Genomic DNA, 17,758 nt, shown 5'->3' with positions numbered 1-17,758 from the left:
CCATATGATATCTTTTAATCTTTAAGCAACACGGATTTTAGGGTATTTTTTGAAGCAAAAAGTGTAAAGAAAAAGTGCTTTCCTTCCAAGCAAATCAGCAAGTGGCACAGTGAGCAGTCTGTCAGTGGGGAGAGGAAAGAACAGGAAAGCTGAGTCGGCCTTGCGTGAGTCGTTTGCAAATGAGCGCACAGTTCAAACCTTCCTTTTTACCTAATAATGGCATAAATGTTGTTCACTCTTCTTATAGATATCGTCGTTTGGTAATATCAGCTTCCAACAATCGTCGACGAGAAAGAGAGTCCGGGAGAGGTTCGAATCGTGAAGTCCCTCAAAGTGGCGAGTCCGCCCCTGACGAGTCGCTCTTCGATACTGGCACAGAGAGTGCAGATGAACCAGTCAAGAGTACTAATTCTCTGTATGAAATTGATTCACTCTCTAAAGATCGTGTTAGCGTAAAAATAACAGGAAAAGATACTATAAGAACAGAAGGAATGGAAGTGGAAGATATTTTTGAGGGAGTGTTCTTTTCTCCTTTGAATACTTTGCTTTCAGTTGACTATCTCCTCCTATTTGGCGTCGATGGGGTTTTACCAGAAATAATAAATGGTAGATGCGCGATGATAGGTATACTTTCAGGTTTCACAAACGAAATAATGATGAAGAAGTCATTGACTGAACAACTATTATTTAACGTGACTCACGGTGTCACGCCAGTAATTGCTGTCACAGTAATATTGCTTTCTTTGATGCCCTCGTTTCTAATAGATCAAAATGAATATTTGCAGGAATCTGGATCACGAAACGATCAAATTGCCCAGAAATGGTGTGGGCAAGGTGCATTCCGTTACAAATTTGATGATCGTTTCAGGGGAAAACGTGCATATGCAGTCGATCCAGCAATGTCGGATTTGAAATTTTTCCAAATGAAAACACCTCTTGGTGACATAGGATTCGTCCCGTTTGCTGAAGTTGTGAATGCTCGGTTTGCCATGTTTACTCTCATGGGCACCTTCCTCATTGAGGGATTCCTTGGCCATGGTATTCTATCATCTTAATTCGTTGTCTAGAAAATCTGAAAAGGGTATGATATAAAATACCTGGTACCGGTAGTACAAGTGGTTCTTTTACTGTACGTCACAATGATCATCAAATTTTAAAAAGAAAAAGCAGAAACAAAAGACCTCAATTTACACTTTCGAAATTTCATTCAACGTCTCTTCTGCAGCACCTTGAAGTTCCAATCCACTCGTCTGTTCCTTATATTTTATAACATATTCCTGTATTTCCAAGCTCACTAACTTCCTTCTAACACTTGAATCATATACGAAATTACCAAGAGCTATGATTAGTCTCATTTTACTGCCGTCATCCTCGGCTGAAGTGTTTCTAAGGAGTTGCAGCATAACCCCGAGAAATAAGATGTAGATTTCGCTCCAGTTCTCTTTTTTATCTATTTTTCCATGCAGTATACTGATTGAGAAGTTCATAATAAAGGTACAAATTGATATACACAGAGCGGGTTTCATTGGCTGATCAGCTACTGAAGCAAGACATGAAAAGATCCGCTTCACGTGCGAGAAAATTATTTTTTCAAGCAGTTCCTCAGTTCTAAAGCAGTTATTCGCGAACCGAATAGCAGTGAGTACATTTTGTGTTGTTGCCGGATGATTGATGGCACGCAAAAAAGCTCCTTCAAGTTCTATATCATATTTCATTATTTCAGTTACATACTCTGGAAATAATATTGCTTTCCGAATAAGATCAAAAGTTGGGAACAAATATTCAACCCTCATCGATAATAACTCTGTGATTACTGCATGGACTTGTGCATTCTCTTTATTTTCCACATCTGAACTCCATATACTGGATCCCTTCAAGATACCTTTTTTTTCTTCATTCAATCCAAATTCTGTAAGCTTAGCTAAAATTCCTTCGAAATTGATCTTATCAAAGTACACGTGTGAAAGTGTCGGTATGTAGGCTGCTGTCTTTTGTAAAGGTTGCAAAATCTCACTTTCTTTCTTCCCAAAAGAAATATCTTTTTCCTGAACATTTTGAAGTAAAAATTCGATAATTTTCTCCTTATATGAGAATGGCAACATATTAGTCTGGAGCCATTCTTCCGCAACACTAGCTGGGTCTTGACCGCTACGAAAAGTTAATTTCAACGGGGGCACGCCGTCTTGGACATCAATGTCAAAGACATAATCAGTTCTTTCGAGATTTCTAACATTTTTGGGAGATTCTGTGATGACCTTGCCCAATAACTCCCATTGCTGAGAAGCTATTTTCCAAATGTACGCTTTTGATTTACCACTTTCATCGGTGCAAACTTGAACTTGTCCTTCAAAAGATCCAGGTTCACTAAGGACTTTAGAGTCCCTAACTGCAAGATTCATTTTTATTTGAGAATTCTCTTTTTCTTCAAGCCTCGTGAAAACTTCTATTGTACGTGGACCATGTAAAGATTCATTCAAGATAAACTTCCTTACTACGCCATCAGAGCAAGCTGTTAGTAAGCTTGTACCTTTCATTAAGATTGACCAAACACATCCTGGATGTACAATGGTCTGTATACATTCTCCATGTATGTTCCAAATTTTGCAACTTCTGTCCTCGCTTGAAGTAACTACAAAACAATTTTTTTCACTGTTATGAAAGAAATGAATGGAATATATAAGAGATGTATGGCCAAGAAAAGTGCGCTCAAGTCTATATTGAGTAGACCAAAGCTTCGCCGTATTATCATGGGATGCGGACAAAATTCCAAGATTTGGAATATAACATAAGCTACGAACTGAATCACTGTGAGCTTGAAGTATATTTGAACAACTATGGTCACTACACCAGTGACGGATAGTTCCATCCGCTCCACCTGAAAGAAATTCAGAATCTGTTAATGCCGCCAAAGAAAGTACCGAACTAATGTGACCAGAAAGAGTCTAAGAAAAGACAAATAAAATTTAAGCAAAAAAGTAAGAAGTTATCAAAATCCACATACCTTGAGCAACTTGAACTTCCTCCAAACACAAATATGAGAGTCTTGACTGGCAGTAACTATGTCTCCATTTTTTAGGACAATAACTGCAGTAATATCCATCGCATGTCCATTTAATTCTTTCAAAACTAATCCCCTTGGAATACTCCAGACTAGAACACGCCGGTCCCTGCTACCCGAAAGAAGAATTTCTTCCTTAAAGTCCAGAAAACCTTCAGGAACCCAGTGTACGCAAGTAACGAAGGAGTCATGCCCATTGAAAACTTTCTGCTCTGGGAGCGAAGTTTCATCATGATCTAGGTTCCATATTCGTATTGTTTTGTCTCTGCTAGCAGTGGCGAAGTAACTTGAACTTCCTGACTGAGAGGCGATTGAGCGTACATCCTCAACGTGACCACGAAACTCGCGATCGATCTTAAAGTTAGGGGTGAGCATGTTGCAAATGCCAACACAAAGTTTCGTGTCACTTCTTCATACCATATATTTTCTTTCAGCGAGATTGCATAGATGAATGCAATATAAATGACCCGCGCGAGGGGTGCCGAGATGCCGAGGTCACCGAAAAAGTGGATTAAAGTCGAACTTCTGAAGATTTTGAAGAGTTAGTTGTAAAATGTGTATTAAAGATTCGAGAAATCGATATTCTTCACTACCAAGACGTTACCGTATAGTTTTACTCCCCACCTCGAATCGCAGTGCTGATTATGCCAAGTATTGCGAGAATACTACTTGACTTTTTCCTAAGCAGTTTAGGGTTTCAACCATGGCAGACTGGCTTTTTCCTTTTTCCTTCTTTTTCTAAAGTCCGCGAAGGATTGGGCGGTGAAACTTGGTCGAAAACGGTTAAACTTGGCAGATAAGAAGACAGCAAATAGTGTTTCGTAGGAGGAAAGAATCAGATAGACTTCACATATACGAACAAGTTCGGTACTTGTATCAAGAGTTGCTTACAGCTACTATACAACTAGACTAGTAAGGAAAGTCCTACGATTCGTTTTTGAAAAGGTCACGTTCTGCATCTTGAACTCACCTAGCTAATTGTAATTTTGGAAACCTGAATTCTTTTAATGCGAACTTCACCATTGATTGACAAAATGTAAGTACAGAAGTTTCGTCGTACTCCGATGTTTCAAAAGGCTAGTAGGAATTATATCCTATTTTTGTATCAAGTAGAATGAACTTTCGAGTTAGTTTTCCCGAAGAAGGATAAAACAGCAACGTATTGACTCGTAATTTTCTGTGTCCTTTAAAAAAGTATAAATACTATATTTGTTTGTTAAGAAAGTCGAAATGGAGGAAAAGCGAGTTTTAGGATTCATTCACCCTGATTTGGGAATAGGTGCTTGGATCTAATTCATTTACGTCGGAGCCAATAAATTTTCTTGGATAGGTGGTGCTGAACGTCTAATACTTGATGCTGCAACAGAGCTTCAAAGATGTGGTCACAAAGTATGTTATTAATTTCCACGAAAATGATATTAACCTTCCAATAGGTTCATTTATACACTGCGTATCATGATCTTGCACGTTGCTTTGAAGACACACTACATATCGGTGAGTTTATGATTGACTCATCCTTTTTATGTTTATTTAATGCGTGTAGGTGGTAAAAGATGTGACTGGATTCATGTTAGTGGTAGCTGGATCCCACGTCATTTCTTTGGCTTTTTTCACATCTTTTTCGCTAACCTTCGTTGTTTTTGGCTATCGGTGAACTCTTTCTTCATTACCTATAATTATTCAATCGTGTATACTGCAGATAGTATTGATATTCTCTAGAAGAAAGACTCAAATCGAACTCATATTTGTGGATCAGGTTTTTCCATTCCTTATTTATAAAGAAATAATAACAATAATAACTGATTTGTTGGAACTTAGGTCTCTTTGCCAGTGCTGATTGTGAGGTGTCTCTCAAACATCCGAACAATATTTTATTGTCACTATCCTGATTCACTACTAGCACCAAGAAACTCTATTATTAGAATGTTGTACAGATTTCCTTATGATCTGTTGGAAAAATATTCAACACTGTGTGTAAGTAATTATATAACACATCATCTTTTCATAATTTTGTATTATATTTTTTAGGCACATAAAATTCTTGTTAATAGTAAGTTTACAGCGCAGAAGTTTCTGAACGCCTTCCTGAATGTTGAGTCGCTGGATTGTCCAGATGTATTGTATCCATCGGTAATTTTCCGTTTTTCTGCTTCAGTGTGCTAAGAAGCAATTGAAGGTACAACTTATGAGCGTAGCCAATACCGTCAATTTATCTGACCAAAATTATAAGTCGTAATATTTACCTTTGCAATACATTTCTGAGTTTATCTGTTAAAATAATAGTTTTTTGACAATTAATCGGTTTGAGCGAAAGAAAGACATTTTTCTGGCAATACATGCTTATGTTCACATGCTGAGTATGCATAAAGAATCCGATCTATGTAAGACTAGACTACTTGTAGCCGGAGGGTATGATTCTAGGTTAGTAGAGAATGTGGAACATATTAGTGAACTGTCAAGGTAATTCATTAATCTTTGACTTCTTTTTGTTGATTTTCTCTTAAGGGAAGCGAAACGCTTATCTCACAGAAAAAGTGTTACTTTTCTCCCTTCAATAAGCTCTAACCGTAAAAGAAAAATACTCATGGAATCTTTATGCTTGTTGTACACCCCGATGGAGGAACATTTCGGGATAGTTCCGCTTGAAGCTATGAGTGTAGGTACACCAGTCATTGCTGTTGATAGTGGCGGTCCCAAAGAAACAGTTGAAAATGAAGAAACGGGTTTTTTATGTTCCTCAAGTTCGAAGGTATTTTTTTTATATTCTATTTCCTAGAAAGTTAGTATTATCCTATAAAGGAGTTTGCAGAGGTTATGTATCGCTTGTGCAATGATCCGAAGTTAGCTAGTTCCATTGGATCTTCTGGACAATATCATGTATGTCGCAATTTTGATCGTACCGAGTTCGGGGTGAAATTGAGTAAGATAGTTGAAGGAGTGCTAAAATCTTCATAAAAATCATGAATAGAATGATTACATTATAAGTCGAACAGTAAAAATAAGCTCAATACCTCCTTTACTTTAATAATACCAAGATGATCTTACAAATTATCTCAGCTCATTCGATTCTTATCCACCAAACTGAATCTCAAAACGCGACTTGCACTCTACAATTTTATAGTCTAGATGTGGGATCGCCATCTATTTTTTAAATTTTGTCCATGTTTGTACCTTGAAAGAGAAGGAGCTGATTAGTAGCTATAAACCTAAAAGGATATGAAAAGTGCGAACAAAAAATGACTAAAACTTTCCACGCGAATCTATTGAATTTCGAGTAGAGCATTTTTACTACAAGAAAGCAGGGGTTTAGTAGAACAAATTTCCGAAGCTGATATGTTTTCTATGTCCTCGATGCTCCTATCACTAAGCTTCATGAAGATTTTGCGAATTTTATCCTTCCGAACGGATCTTATACTTTCCTGGTGAATTGAAGCAATTAGTATCAATCGCGATGTTAGCTCATATTGAGTAACTTACCACAAGATCGTACACCTGATTCCAGTCCGTCATATCTTCACGGGCATGCTTGCACAGAGAATGTGCAACTTCAATGTAATGAAAATGAATTTTCTTTTCGAAAATATGAGTATGTTTTCTCTTTCAATGCACAATCTGCATACCTGTAACTCTTTCTCTCGATGTTCAGCCTTCAAAATAGAGTTTAACTTTTCAGTTTTTAACCAGTCTGGCATGGTGACTGTACATTTACTCCGCTTCTTTAAGCTCAGAGCTAGCCAAAGCGGAACAGGTTTGCGACTTTGAGCTTCGAAGGATGAAATCTGCGATTAGCATAAGCGTAAAAAAGTTATTGCATGGAACGTCTAAGGTGTACTATGTTCCTACATTTTTGAATAATAAAACTTTGGCCTGAGAGAATTAAAATCGTTAGTGTTTTTAGTTCATCACTTCGTAAAGGACACACTTCGCGTTGAGCAGGTGAAGTAAAGTTCGGAGTAACTTCAACTTCTATATCCTCAGCGATAAATTCAACTTCCTGCGAGAAATAGGTGGATGATTTCTACAGCTCAAGCACATATTTGAGTAAGAATACCTGGTGCATGGCAAAGCTCTTTAAAAAGGTGTCGTGTGAAGTTCAAAATAAGCTTTTCAAACTCAAGGTCGCTACGAAAAAAGCGATATGAGTTTTCTGTATGTTCTAAGTTTCGGAGTAGAATGTGCGTAAATTCACCATATATTTGGGTGTGAGTAGTAGTAGAGAAGTATTCGAGAGTTGATGTGTAAAATAATACCGGGGGGACCTTTCTCTGCACACAGGAACAGACAGAAAGCCTCACTACCCTGAATAATATCAACACAAATGAGTCCCGACCGTGTCCCTAAACGAAAATTTCTCGAATCCTCTTTGCCACTTTTACGAAAATTCAACAGTACTTCCAGATAAACTATCCGCGCAGAAATAAGAGGAAGTAAAAAATCTTTCATAATTTGACGCTTGCATTGGGGTCGTTATGTACTCAACTCGGTTAGTGTTCAAGAGCGGCGGTACCCTAAAAGGAAAAACGGACGGAGCTCGTTCACAGTCAAAGAAAATCACAACTGTCTCATCTTCCTCACCATTCTTTTGCAAGGACTTCCGTTCGCCTATAATTTCGCATGTGAAACGTGCATCTTCGTGCTTTATGAGATTACATTCACATGGTGTGAAAGCAGTTCGGTTTGAGCGAGAAAATTCGGTACCTTCACTTGGGGCTTTACAAAGAAGTGCTCAGGTTTTTAAGTTATAAGCGATATTTTTCTCTATCTAAATGGGTTCCGAAACTATTTCAATAGAATAGAAGAACAGCTTTGTTAACTTCGTTCTATTTGCTCAGTATATCTACGATCTTAGATGTCAAAGACAGTTTTGCCGCACCGGTATTATTACTTGTCTTACTTTGTTATGAATGACTTTTTAACTTATAAAATAAATTTTTTATTAGAGCTCTCTCGGAATTAGCGATTCAAAGATGGTAAATTTGTATTTCTTGTGCTTGTTACTTTCTCTAAACAAGTTTATTTTTGCTCTTAAGGTTGGCGCATACTTGCCCGAGTCTTTTGAAGAGGTTTTTTTTCAACTCTCTGAAGCATCTAAGGTTAATTACCCCATCCCAAAGGAAGGATTTTACCAGTTCTCTGCGGACTCCTCAAAGACGCCAGCCTTGCGGTATGTCATTCAATGCACCCATTCCGAGATATTTTATTTTTTAGTGCCGGAGCCCTCGACAGATATAGTGTTAGCTTTCCACCGCGTTGGAAAGAGTTGCCTGTGAGTAACGCTAAAAGTGGAAATTATTGTCAGCCACGCTGCGATGAAGTAAGTTTTGAGTTCTCTTCTTTATAACTGGCATTGTAACAACAATCTTTAGGCTACTACCGAGGTCGGTTTTTCGGATCCAGCGCAGGGAACTTTGCAAATTATCATCATACCGACTACAAAACTTCTTATATCAAAAAAGTTCCCAAGTATGGGTGATGTTGGTACAATCAGTAACGTAATAAATGCTATTTCACCAGCAATTACTGGAAGGTACCTTAAATAGAAGTAAAAAACACATTCGCAAATGCTCTGATTCATTTAGTGTTGCAGCAGAAGAGGAAGAAATTTTGGACAAAGAGGAATTCACAGAGAAAGGAAGGGTTTATTATCAGGTACTTCAAAAACCGGACAATTCTCTCAACTTTTATTTAAATTTTTACAAGTATGAGTTGCTCACACCCTTCGCGGAAACTGGCTTGCATAACATTGCAAAAATTACTACTTCACAAGTTCGCCTGATTAAGTGAATATATAACTGTTAAATAACGTATTCTTTAGAATTATGTCATCATGGCATCAATATCTGCTTCTGAGGCTCAGTGGTCTGCAAATGAGAAGGTGCGAGTTGATACGTGGTTCATAAAATGGAACATATAATTTATGTAATTTGTGTAAAAGGATCTTCGACGAGTGCTATCATCGTTTCATATAGACGAAAGCTAATAAATGCAGTGAAATTTTCGTTTACTAGCCGCTCATCACTCAATAATCCGTCCCATGATGTGAAAAAGAGGTTTGTATACTTTCGTAAAAAAAGTGAGAGTTTAGATCACGCAGGTGACAACATGCAGGTGAAAAAAAACGAATAGTAGTGATTGCGACGAAGTAAGCAAAATTGTGAGAGATAAAGGCTCTTGTATTACGTGCATAGTTACGCAATTATTAACAAATTAATCAGTAGCACTTCCTTCGTACTCCAACAAAAAGTCTTTTTTCCGTGGAAGACAGAAGTTCTTTCTTATCCTTACTTTCTCGTGACCTTATCAAAAGATGAGACACCGATCACAGCAGCAGCGATAGCTGCAAGTACTACACCCCCGGCAACAACAGACAACAACGTGTTCTTTAAAGAAGGTGTGATGGCAGCTGTTTCGTTGATAGCTTCACTCATTGCAAAAGAAGGAGCCACAAAGCTGGCTGTGCTGAGAGAAACTGCTGCGCTGATCTTTTCCACATTCTTTGCGACCTTTGAAATGCTCGCAACAGGAGTGGAAGAAACCTATTCGTAGAACGTTAGTACACATTTTGGCACGACAGTTTAAAGAAATAAATTGTTGTTGCTGATCGCCCTTTCAAGATCATGCTTTGAAAAGAATAATCTTTACAGACAAATCAAACGAGCGATGAGTGCGCAAACTTAAGCAACGTCGTACACAACAATAACTTGTTGCAACGAAGAAAAATCTCAGAACATTTTCTTTCGGAGCTCCAAACTAAATTCAGAGGTAAAGAAAAAGTTACTGTTCTTATAAATCGGAGAAATCGAGGCTTGAGAGGATAGATCTTTTTACCTTGATAGCTCGGGGGCCAGAACGACGAAAAGTAGATAACTTAAGTGGTATTAAAGCCGATGATGATAACGTGCACGCCATGTTGTAAACTATATTCCAATAATGAGGTCTTGGTAAACGTATCTATGAAAGTGTGATAGGAATAGATGGGAAAAGAGCACCTTTAAAGGTAATAATATTTTCCTTTTTCACCAGAAAATCCCGGTGAATTCGGAATCTTGCCTGCAAAATCAATTTAGGGCAGATTTCATTTTTCTACATTTTTTCACGAAATGATATCTTTGGATTTCCCCAATAAGCCAAAATTCAAAAAATGTCCTGTGGCTGTCTCTCTTCGTTTTTTTTTTCGTACGCGTACTCGATGTAAAAAACAAGACCTCCTACCCACAATACCCGCAAACTTCTTCTCCTGTTTCCTGAAATTGGACTGGGGCAAGACAAGTTCATAAACACACGACTTATTATCTAGTCTACCTATAAGTGCGCGAAGAGAACTACTACATACAAATAGAAAACTATTGAGTCTTGAGCGCCTTTGTTCGAACCTTCGAACCTCCTTCATCTTTCTTCTTTACAAGCTCATGTTGTTCTCTTACAAAAGCATCTCCCTCTTGCAATCTTCTCTCGGTCGGAAGAAGCTTAGAGAGAGAGAAGTGAAAATGATGACGAGATTTGAAACTGCTAAATGTATCACGTATAAGAATTGTCCATCGAAATGCGCTCAGTGTGAAGAGTCAAAATATGCACATCATATGCCGAAGAGGTATCTATCTTTCTATAAAATCTTTTTTTCATTGGACACTTCTATTCGAAAGTGCTTTCTACTTTCTCATCCTGTGGACTCCTCTCAATATCATATGCTCACAATTACATTCTAGGAGAAGGCATAGTTCCTTAAAAAACGGCGTCAGAAATTCCTCTCCAACACATTTGTTCGCTTTGGTAGGAGTTTCTTTTGCTAGAATTATACCAGAACTCTCGGCAAATCATATTTTTATGGCCTCCTTTCTGAGCTGGTTAGTGGCTCAGGTGGCTAAGTTATTCACGAATTGCTATAGGAAAGGTAGATGGGAACTTAAAGTTATGTTTGATAGTGGAGGAATGCCCTCATCACACACAAGTCTGGTTTTTAGTCTTACAACTGCTATTGCTCTTCAATATGGTCTTGGTAGTCCCCTTTTCCCACTTTCTCTTGCATTCAGCCTTATTGTAGCTTATGATGCTGCAGGTGTACGTAGACATGCAGGTAAGCAGGCAGAAGTTTTGAATCGTATTTTGGCGGACGTTTTTCATGGTTCGCCTATAAGTGATACAAAACTGAAGGAAGTGCTTGGACACTCTCCTCTACAAGTCACGTGTGGTGCAGTAGTAGGAATTTTAGTCGGGAGCTTTTATATGCTCCGCTTTGCCTGAAATAATTTCTGAGTTCTGAGTTCGTTAATGCTGATAGTTGATAAACAGTACATAATTGCTACTAGCATATTAACGTCCACAAGTAAATGCAAAGTATTTAGAGTTAGAGTTGAATTTCGGGAAATGCTGAAAAGTAACATCTTACAACATATCCATTAATTTTAGCAAAAGCTCTGCCATATTCCCATTTTTTTTCAAGGTTCTCGACAGCGTTTCACAACAGCGACAAGGCAGGGCGTCAGGGCGCCAGGGCGCGAGCAAGGAAGAAACATAAAAAAAATACGACTTTTATTTTCACAACTCGCAATAATTTTTTGAACTACTGGCCAAGTAACACTTCTTATTCGCTCATTAAAGTAGCAAGGAGAGTTCCCGACATCCAGAAACTTAAACTTATCTAGTATACTTTGAACTGCGAGGGACTAAATCGAGATCGAGAGTTTAAATTAAATTGACCGAACCAAGTCAAGGGTCTGCTCGCAAACGTGCAGTGATCTCTCCTTTTCAGAATGTCTATTTCTAAAAATTCGACCAGAATGCGGTTAGAAAGACACTTTGATTTGAACGAGAAAGTTAAGAGAATTGCTTTTGTCCAGGTAAAGTATGAGTGAGATTTTGAAGTCCAAACTAACAATTCTCCAGATATTCTGTTCTTTTAATGCGACGAGATTGAATTCCGTTATTGCAGCTGGAGATATCATGCAGAGGTATTACACTTTCTACGGTACACATTTGGACCTCTTACGTGGTAGTGCAGTTATATAGAAGAAGTGGGAAAACTTGCCATAGGGAATGCTGAATATGGGGTAAGCATTTTTATAGAAACTGAATTTGTGTCTCACAAGGTTGAACAGGGACGATCGCAAATAAATATTCTAGATGTGTTACAGGGATTACAAGCATTAGGTGATGACCTTAAATCGATCATCCTCTATGCCGATACGCTTGACAGCAAACCATTTGCCATCCCACTTCCAAAAAAATTTGTTATACGTCGACGCCCAAAGGTAGGTTCTCACTAGCATGCAGTGAAGAAATGTTCACGAAGTTGTGTTTAGGTCCAAACGTCGTTCTTGAAAGTTGCAGAACCTCAGCCAACCAACATCCCTCATTATTTTCCTGCATTTCCAGACAAACACACTTATTCTAACAGATATGGCTTGCGCTCAGCGAAAAAAATAGAAAAAAAACATACCGATAGAAGGAAAGAAAGTAAGATCATGTTGAAGGCTGAAAGTGGTTCCTTCAATGGAAATGTAATGAACAAAGTAGGGGAGAATTTTAGGAAGATAAAAAGAAAGCAGGAAATCGAAAAATTTGACACTTTTATGGTATATGTCTTGAATATAATGCAGGTTTATATGCTCATTATTTGACTTACAGGATCGTTATAACGTGAATTTTTGCGGAAAATGAACGAAGAGTAAGCCGAAATGTGGCTAACGGTATGTTTTTAATGCTGCTCTATGCACGGTTCCAACAGCTTTGTCCTGAGTTACTTGCACCCTAAACGTGTTTGTTGTCGACAAAGAAGTAGTTCTCCGGAAGACTCGCGTTGACTACGAGTAGCGCTTAAAAGAGAGTTATTAAAATCTGAAAAAAGGGAGCCAGAGACTGAGCCTTTTTTGGGCCAAGGGTGTCCGTCACGACACGGACCCTTTTTTAAGGGGGCTTTCTTTTTGTTTAAGGTTTTCACCCGAACCTTTTAATTTTTCTGGCCGAAAATCGAGGATCTTAATCTTGCGGATAAATCTAAGTGAGAGGAAAAGAGTTAAAAGAGAGAGAAGACGTAGAATCGATAAAAAAACAAATTTTCTTCTTTTCCGATTGGATTGGAACTGAAATTGGATAGATTTCGAACGCACTCTTCATCTTGGGAAAACCGTGTGACTCTTTACGGCTTCACTAAGTTCATTAAGGACCTTCAAGTTTAAAACTCATCTCCAAAATACTGCAATCTCAAGTTTTTCACCATGAATTCCGCAGTTAACTCGCTTCCTATAAAGGTTCAGAGTTTACAATGTGCGTAAGAAATGGAGTTCGTGTACATCCCTTAATTTTGATCGAAGACTCTAGCTCGCGAAGCGTACTTTCCTCGGCTGCCTGTATGGATATTTGCATGCCGCAATATTCGATGCACTGTTACATTGATAATCTAGAACTTTTTGGTATTATAAGAACTGACACCTATATATATCTAGCCTCTAAAATTGCAAGAAATAGTACTCGTGGTACATACAGGTTAAAAAGGTATTCACTTTTTTGTCATGATCATAATCAGCGATAATAAGCAAATTGACTTTAGATTTGTTCGAAGTAAGCATGGATTCCGAACATATGCATCAGGATCCGAAGGTAAAGCTTTACGATCAACTTTGTTTTTCTTACTCTGACAAAAATTGAGTACCAGAAGTTAAAGTGGAAGAAACTGCAAGACCAGTATATCCTTTTAGTGCGATCATTGGGCAGGAAGAGATGAAATTTGCTGCGCTGATGAATATTATTGATCCGAATATTGGAGGCATCATGGTCATGGGAGACCGTGGAACTGGTAAGTCAACTACCGTTCGCTCTCTCGTGGATCTGCTTCCACTCATTGAGGTGGTTCAAGATGACCCATTTATGAGTAGTCCGACGGACCCTAATTTGATGTCTCCGGACGTTCTTTCTGCATTTAGAGCAGGTGAAAATATTCCAACTACGAAAGTCCGAATCAATATGGTTGATTTACCTCTTGGTGCAACTGAGGACCGTGTCTGCGGAACAATTGATATTGAAAAAGCCTTGACAGAGGGTACTAAAGCTTTTGAACCAGGACTATTGGCTAAAGCTAATCGGGGTATACTTTACGTCGATGAAGTCAATCTTCTTGATGATCACCTAGTCGACGTTCTCCTTGACTCCGCAGCATCGGGTTGGAACACTGTTGAGCGCGAGGGTATCAGCATTTGTCACCCAGCAAGGTTTATTCTGATTGGTTCTGGGAATCCTGAGGAAGGTGAACTTAGACCTCAGCTTCTTGATCGGTTTGGAATGCACGCTCAGATTAAAACGGTAAAATTGCCCGAAGAAAGAGTTCAAGTCGTTGAAGAACGTACAGAATTTGATTCTTCTCCAAAGGAGTTTCGCAGTAAATATGATGACAAACAAGCTGAAGTTATCAATAAGGTTACTCTTGCACGTGCACTATTGCCGGAAGTTGAGGTGCCCATGGATATTCGTTTGAAAATTTCGCAAGTCTGTGCTGAGCTTGACGTTGACGGTCTTAGAGGAGATTTAGTAACTACGCGTGCTGCAAGAGCAGCTGCCGCCTTTCGAGGATCGAAAATTGTTACTGATGAAGATGTGTATGCAGTTATAACACTTTGTCTGCGTCATAGATTGAGAAAAGATCCCATGGCTTCAATTGATGAGGGATCGCGTGTTTTAGAAGTGTTCTCAGCTGTATTTGGTTATGAACAGTAGTAATATTGAGTACAAATTTCTTCGAGAAGGAATCCCTTCCTTGATGACGTAGTAATTTAACCAGAACTTGTGCATGTTTTTGATCGCCAGAGCCTTTCATAAGAGTATTCCAAGCTCCTATAGAATCTACGATAACCAAGATTTCTTTAATCTTTAAACTTTGTTTGAACTTTGATAATATGCTCACGTGCTAAAGAGGATTGAATGAAAACAAAAGTGCACAAGTAGACATAGATCTTTAACTTTCAAGTTAGTTTCGTAACAAATAATATTTCATTCGAGCTTGCTACACATTACAAAGACAATCCACTTTCATCGTCTTTACCACCAGCAATGATATCAGAATCTTGCTTTCCCGCAGTAAAATAGAGAGCAAAAATCCCAAGAGGAACAACTCCAAGAACTATCCCGAGGGCACCATCATTGATACCAAGCGGAAGACCCGTGCCGTCACCGTTGAGGCGATCATCCACCTAAACATATTTATTAACTTGGTTCTTGAATGAAAAAACACGAAAAACTTACTATTGCCAGAGCAGGAAAGACGGGGGCGATGGTCGCCACGATCGTAGCAGAAATTGCAGCGGATTTCTTTTGAATCGAAGCGAAAGTTTCGGAAGCCTTGGCTTGCGGAGCTATGATTCGTTTTTTCGTAAAACAATTGATGCCATTAATATTTGAGGTAATATATTAAACAGTAAATACCTTTCTTGAAGCAATTCTTTGACTTACGCGTTGTCACTAAAAGATCAAAGAAGGTAAGAAATTTGACGCGTAAAGTGGAGTTTAGAACTTCAAAAAGTAAATATGACGATTAATGTAATACGCACCTTCACTGTGACGGACAAAAGTAGATGCATTCAACGTTGATGCAAACATATTTCTATTTTATTTTAAACGGGTACTTCGCGAGCGGAGGTTATGACCTTCCTCCGAGTTTCCGAGACTTCCTGAGTCCAACTCAATTCAGCTCAAGCTGAAAACTCCAAAAAGATATCTATTGATTTTCCTGTGAAAATCCCGTGAAAATCCCGTGAACTCAAAAACCTTTTTTGAACGTCGAAACGGTGCGAGTTTTGACCTTCTAAACGGGGTAGTACTACCTTAGTACTCAACCACTAAACCCTAATTTACAAATACCCTAAACATTTTTATGAAACATTTTTTTCGCCAGATATTTTTGGTTTGGCCTCCTCCTTCTTTTTGTCGTGTGTCTTTTCGACAATTAGAATCTTTTCCAGAATAACTAACCTCACTATTCAAACGCGTACGACGGTACTTTAACATCAAGCAAATATGGCAGACACACAAAAGACAGCCATAGGTGCACCTGTGGTTACGCATTCGTATGCCCCTAACAATGGCTTATTCAACTGTTTTGACGATACGAACTCGTGTCTTCTTGGTCTCTTGTAGGTTTTGATTCGAGTTTTTTCTATTTTTTATGGCCCTTTCAAATCATTCACGTTCTAAATATCCTATGTCTTTTTAAATTTAGATCGTCTACTTACATTTACCTTACAACACGCGTATTTTACCCTGTCGTCATATAAATCGATCATACATTGATTAACATACCTTCCTTCTTCACTAACAGCTGCGAGCCCATAAATCTTGGTATGTTGGCTAATAAAACTAATACAGGCAACATGTTCGCAGTGTGCTACCTTTCGACTATACTCTGCAGTGTTTGGATGCTGTCAGGTATCCCCTGTCATGCGTGCTATGCGCCAGACGTGATCAATACCGCAGTTGCAAAGTATGGCGTAACGGAAGAGGTCGAGTGTTGCCCTGTGTATTATTGTTGTGGCCCATGCTCGACCTGCCGTGCTCACAGAGAGGTGCGTCTTGTTTAGTGTAAAGTCATTGTTGCTTGTTGTGTTACAGTTCTTCGCCAAGTCGTGCATTGAATCCTTTTCTTGTGGAGTATTTCGCTCTGTACGCACCATTTAACTAACTCTCGATTCTTCTTCAGGTTGATGCACGGATTAAATTGGGAGTCACTCCAGTTGGGTCACAAATCACTATCGCTCAACCAGTGGTTATGACAGCGCCAACCCCGGTCTTTGCAAATAAATAAACGAGCAAACATCAGGCGAAGACCGCGACGCAAAAGACGAAAGATTTGAGAAGACGAGAACGTTGCGAACGTTCGCTTCCGCCGCGTTTGTACTTGCGCTCGCGACGAAAAACGTTGACACTGGCATAGAGCGGATTGAGAAACGTTTGAAAGTGTCGCTCGACAAAGATCACAACGGTCTCCTCCGCTCCGTCACGTACGCCATATCCGGTCACGACAAAAAAGGACTTCCAGTCACGGGTTCCACGGTACAGTCCGCAAACAAGAGGGTCATGACCCTGAACATACCCGGCACGCCTCCGCTGAAGATGACGTATCGTAAGTGATGGATGGTACAGCTCTCCAAAAACTTTGTGGTCTTTTTGGTTAGAAATGTAAGTGATTGCTCGAAAAAGCTTTCCAAAAACTTTCCAAAAAACTTTGGTCTTTTTGGTTAGAAATGTAAGCGATTGCTCGAAAAAACTTTCCAAAAACTTTCCAAAAACTTTCCAAAAGCTTTCCAAAAACTTTCCAAAAAACTTTGGTCTTTTTGGTCAGAAATGTAAGCGATTGCTCGAAAAAACTTTCGAAAAACGAGACCAATACCTTACCAAAAAGTTTAGTGTCAAGTGTAAAAAAGAAAGTTGCTTAAAGAAAAAATACTAAGTATGGTTGTAGAGGAAACCTGACCAAAATGAAACCAGTTTTGTTCAAACCTTTCTTCAAACCCAAATCAAAAAAAGAGTGAAGTTTGCGATCGAGACATAAAGTCGACATTGGTAAGGTTTACGTTTGGTTTTGTATTTGAAAAATAGTGTGGAGTTAATGGTGACTTACAAAATTGTAACTCCCCCGTCACTTTGGTCTCCACTTGGTTTAAAATAGAAAAACGGGGAGTTTGAGAGTCCAAAATTATTTTTTATTTTTTGGAAAAG

General features: G+C 38.7%; 10 protein-coding genes across 10 annotated transcripts; 7 read left to right on the top strand and 3 right to left on the bottom strand.

Moving 5' to 3' along the window:
* Positions 1-179: 179 nt before the first annotated feature.
* Bathy14g01720 (predicted protein) lies at positions 180-1,055 on the top strand (the record flags this gene model as incomplete). The annotated part of the gene is made up of 1 exon (XM_007509257.1): positions 180-1,055. One exon carries the CDS (start codon positions 180-182, stop codon positions 1,053-1,055), a length of 876 nt encoding a protein of 291 aa, XP_007509319.1.
* Positions 1,056-1,187: 132 nt separating this feature from the next.
* Bathy14g01710 (predicted protein) lies at positions 1,188-3,433 on the bottom strand (the record flags this gene model as incomplete). Its single annotated transcript, XM_007508957.1, has 2 exons — positions 1,188-2,942; positions 3,002-3,433. The coding sequence occupies 2 exons, from the start codon at positions 3,431-3,433 to the stop codon at positions 1,188-1,190; spliced, it is 2,187 nt and encodes a 728-aa protein (XP_007509019.1).
* An 855-nt stretch (positions 3,434-4,288) lies between these two features.
* Positions 4,289-6,013, top strand: ALG2 (glycosyltransferase family 4 protein, putative alpha-1,3-mannosyltransferase ALG2; the record flags this gene model as incomplete). Its single annotated transcript, XM_007509062.1, has 11 exons — positions 4,289-4,337; positions 4,389-4,447; positions 4,492-4,552; positions 4,602-4,708; positions 4,758-4,814; positions 4,877-5,032; positions 5,087-5,188; positions 5,235-5,290; positions 5,342-5,518; positions 5,564-5,807; positions 5,858-6,013. The coding sequence occupies 11 exons, from the start codon at positions 4,289-4,291 to the stop codon at positions 6,011-6,013; spliced, it is 1,224 nt and encodes a 407-aa protein (XP_007509124.1).
* A 504-nt stretch (positions 6,014-6,517) lies between these two features.
* On the bottom strand, positions 6,518-7,118 carry Bathy14g01690 (DNA replication complex GINS protein PSF2; the record flags this gene model as incomplete). The annotated part of the gene is made up of 3 exons (XM_007509234.1): positions 6,518-6,628; positions 6,679-6,837; positions 7,092-7,118. The coding sequence occupies 3 exons, from the start codon at positions 7,116-7,118 to the stop codon at positions 6,518-6,520; spliced, it is 297 nt and encodes a 98-aa protein (XP_007509296.1).
* A 409-nt stretch (positions 7,119-7,527) lies between these two features.
* Positions 7,528-9,604, top strand: Bathy14g01680 (predicted protein; the record flags this gene model as incomplete). Its single annotated transcript, XM_007509231.1, has 7 exons — positions 7,528-7,788; positions 8,089-8,222; positions 8,267-8,372; positions 8,425-8,585; positions 8,638-8,824; positions 8,874-8,933; positions 9,320-9,604. The coding sequence occupies 7 exons, from the start codon at positions 7,528-7,530 to the stop codon at positions 9,602-9,604; spliced, it is 1,194 nt and encodes a 397-aa protein (XP_007509293.1).
* A 1,023-nt stretch (positions 9,605-10,627) lies between these two features.
* On the top strand, positions 10,628-11,299 carry PAP2 (Phosphatidic acid Phosphatase-related protein; the record flags this gene model as incomplete). Its single annotated transcript, XM_007509065.1, has 1 exon — positions 10,628-11,299. The coding sequence occupies one exon, from the start codon at positions 10,628-10,630 to the stop codon at positions 11,297-11,299; it is 672 nt and encodes a 223-aa protein (XP_007509127.1).
* A 509-nt stretch (positions 11,300-11,808) lies between these two features.
* Positions 11,809-12,715, top strand: Bathy14g01660 (unknown protein; the record flags this gene model as incomplete). The annotated part of the gene is made up of 4 exons (XM_007509053.1): positions 11,809-11,895; positions 12,052-12,306; positions 12,358-12,630; positions 12,683-12,715. 4 exons carry the CDS (start codon positions 11,809-11,811, stop codon positions 12,713-12,715), a joined length of 648 nt encoding a protein of 215 aa, XP_007509115.1.
* A 557-nt stretch (positions 12,716-13,272) lies between these two features.
* On the top strand, positions 13,273-14,764 carry chlI (Mg-protoporyphyrin IX chelatase; the record flags this gene model as incomplete). Its single annotated transcript, XM_007508985.1, has 4 exons — positions 13,273-13,321; positions 13,501-13,549; positions 13,605-13,654; positions 13,710-14,764. 4 exons carry the CDS (start codon positions 13,273-13,275, stop codon positions 14,762-14,764), a joined length of 1,203 nt encoding a protein of 400 aa, XP_007509047.1.
* A 293-nt stretch (positions 14,765-15,057) lies between these two features.
* Positions 15,058-15,624, bottom strand: Bathy14g01640 (photosystem II 13kD protein, chloroplast precursor; the record flags this gene model as incomplete). Its single annotated transcript, XM_007509005.1, has 2 exons — positions 15,058-15,237; positions 15,595-15,624. The coding sequence occupies 2 exons, from the start codon at positions 15,622-15,624 to the stop codon at positions 15,058-15,060; spliced, it is 210 nt and encodes a 69-aa protein (XP_007509067.1).
* A 789-nt stretch (positions 15,625-16,413) lies between these two features.
* Positions 16,414-16,844, top strand: Bathy14g01630 (unknown protein; the record flags this gene model as incomplete). Its single annotated transcript, XM_007509268.1, has 2 exons — positions 16,414-16,605; positions 16,740-16,844. 2 exons carry the CDS (start codon positions 16,414-16,416, stop codon positions 16,842-16,844), a joined length of 297 nt encoding a protein of 98 aa, XP_007509330.1.
* Between the last annotated feature and the right edge of the window lie 914 nt (positions 16,845-17,758).

This window comes from Bathycoccus prasinos, assembly GCF_002220235.1.
Source record: "Bathycoccus prasinos genomic : Chromosome_14".
In the NCBI taxonomy this organism is placed as follows: Eukaryota; Viridiplantae; Chlorophyta; class Mamiellophyceae; order Mamiellales; family Bathycoccaceae; genus Bathycoccus; species Bathycoccus prasinos.
Note: the sequence above shows the minus strand (reverse complement) of the source record. Positions and strands in the feature narration are given on the sequence as shown.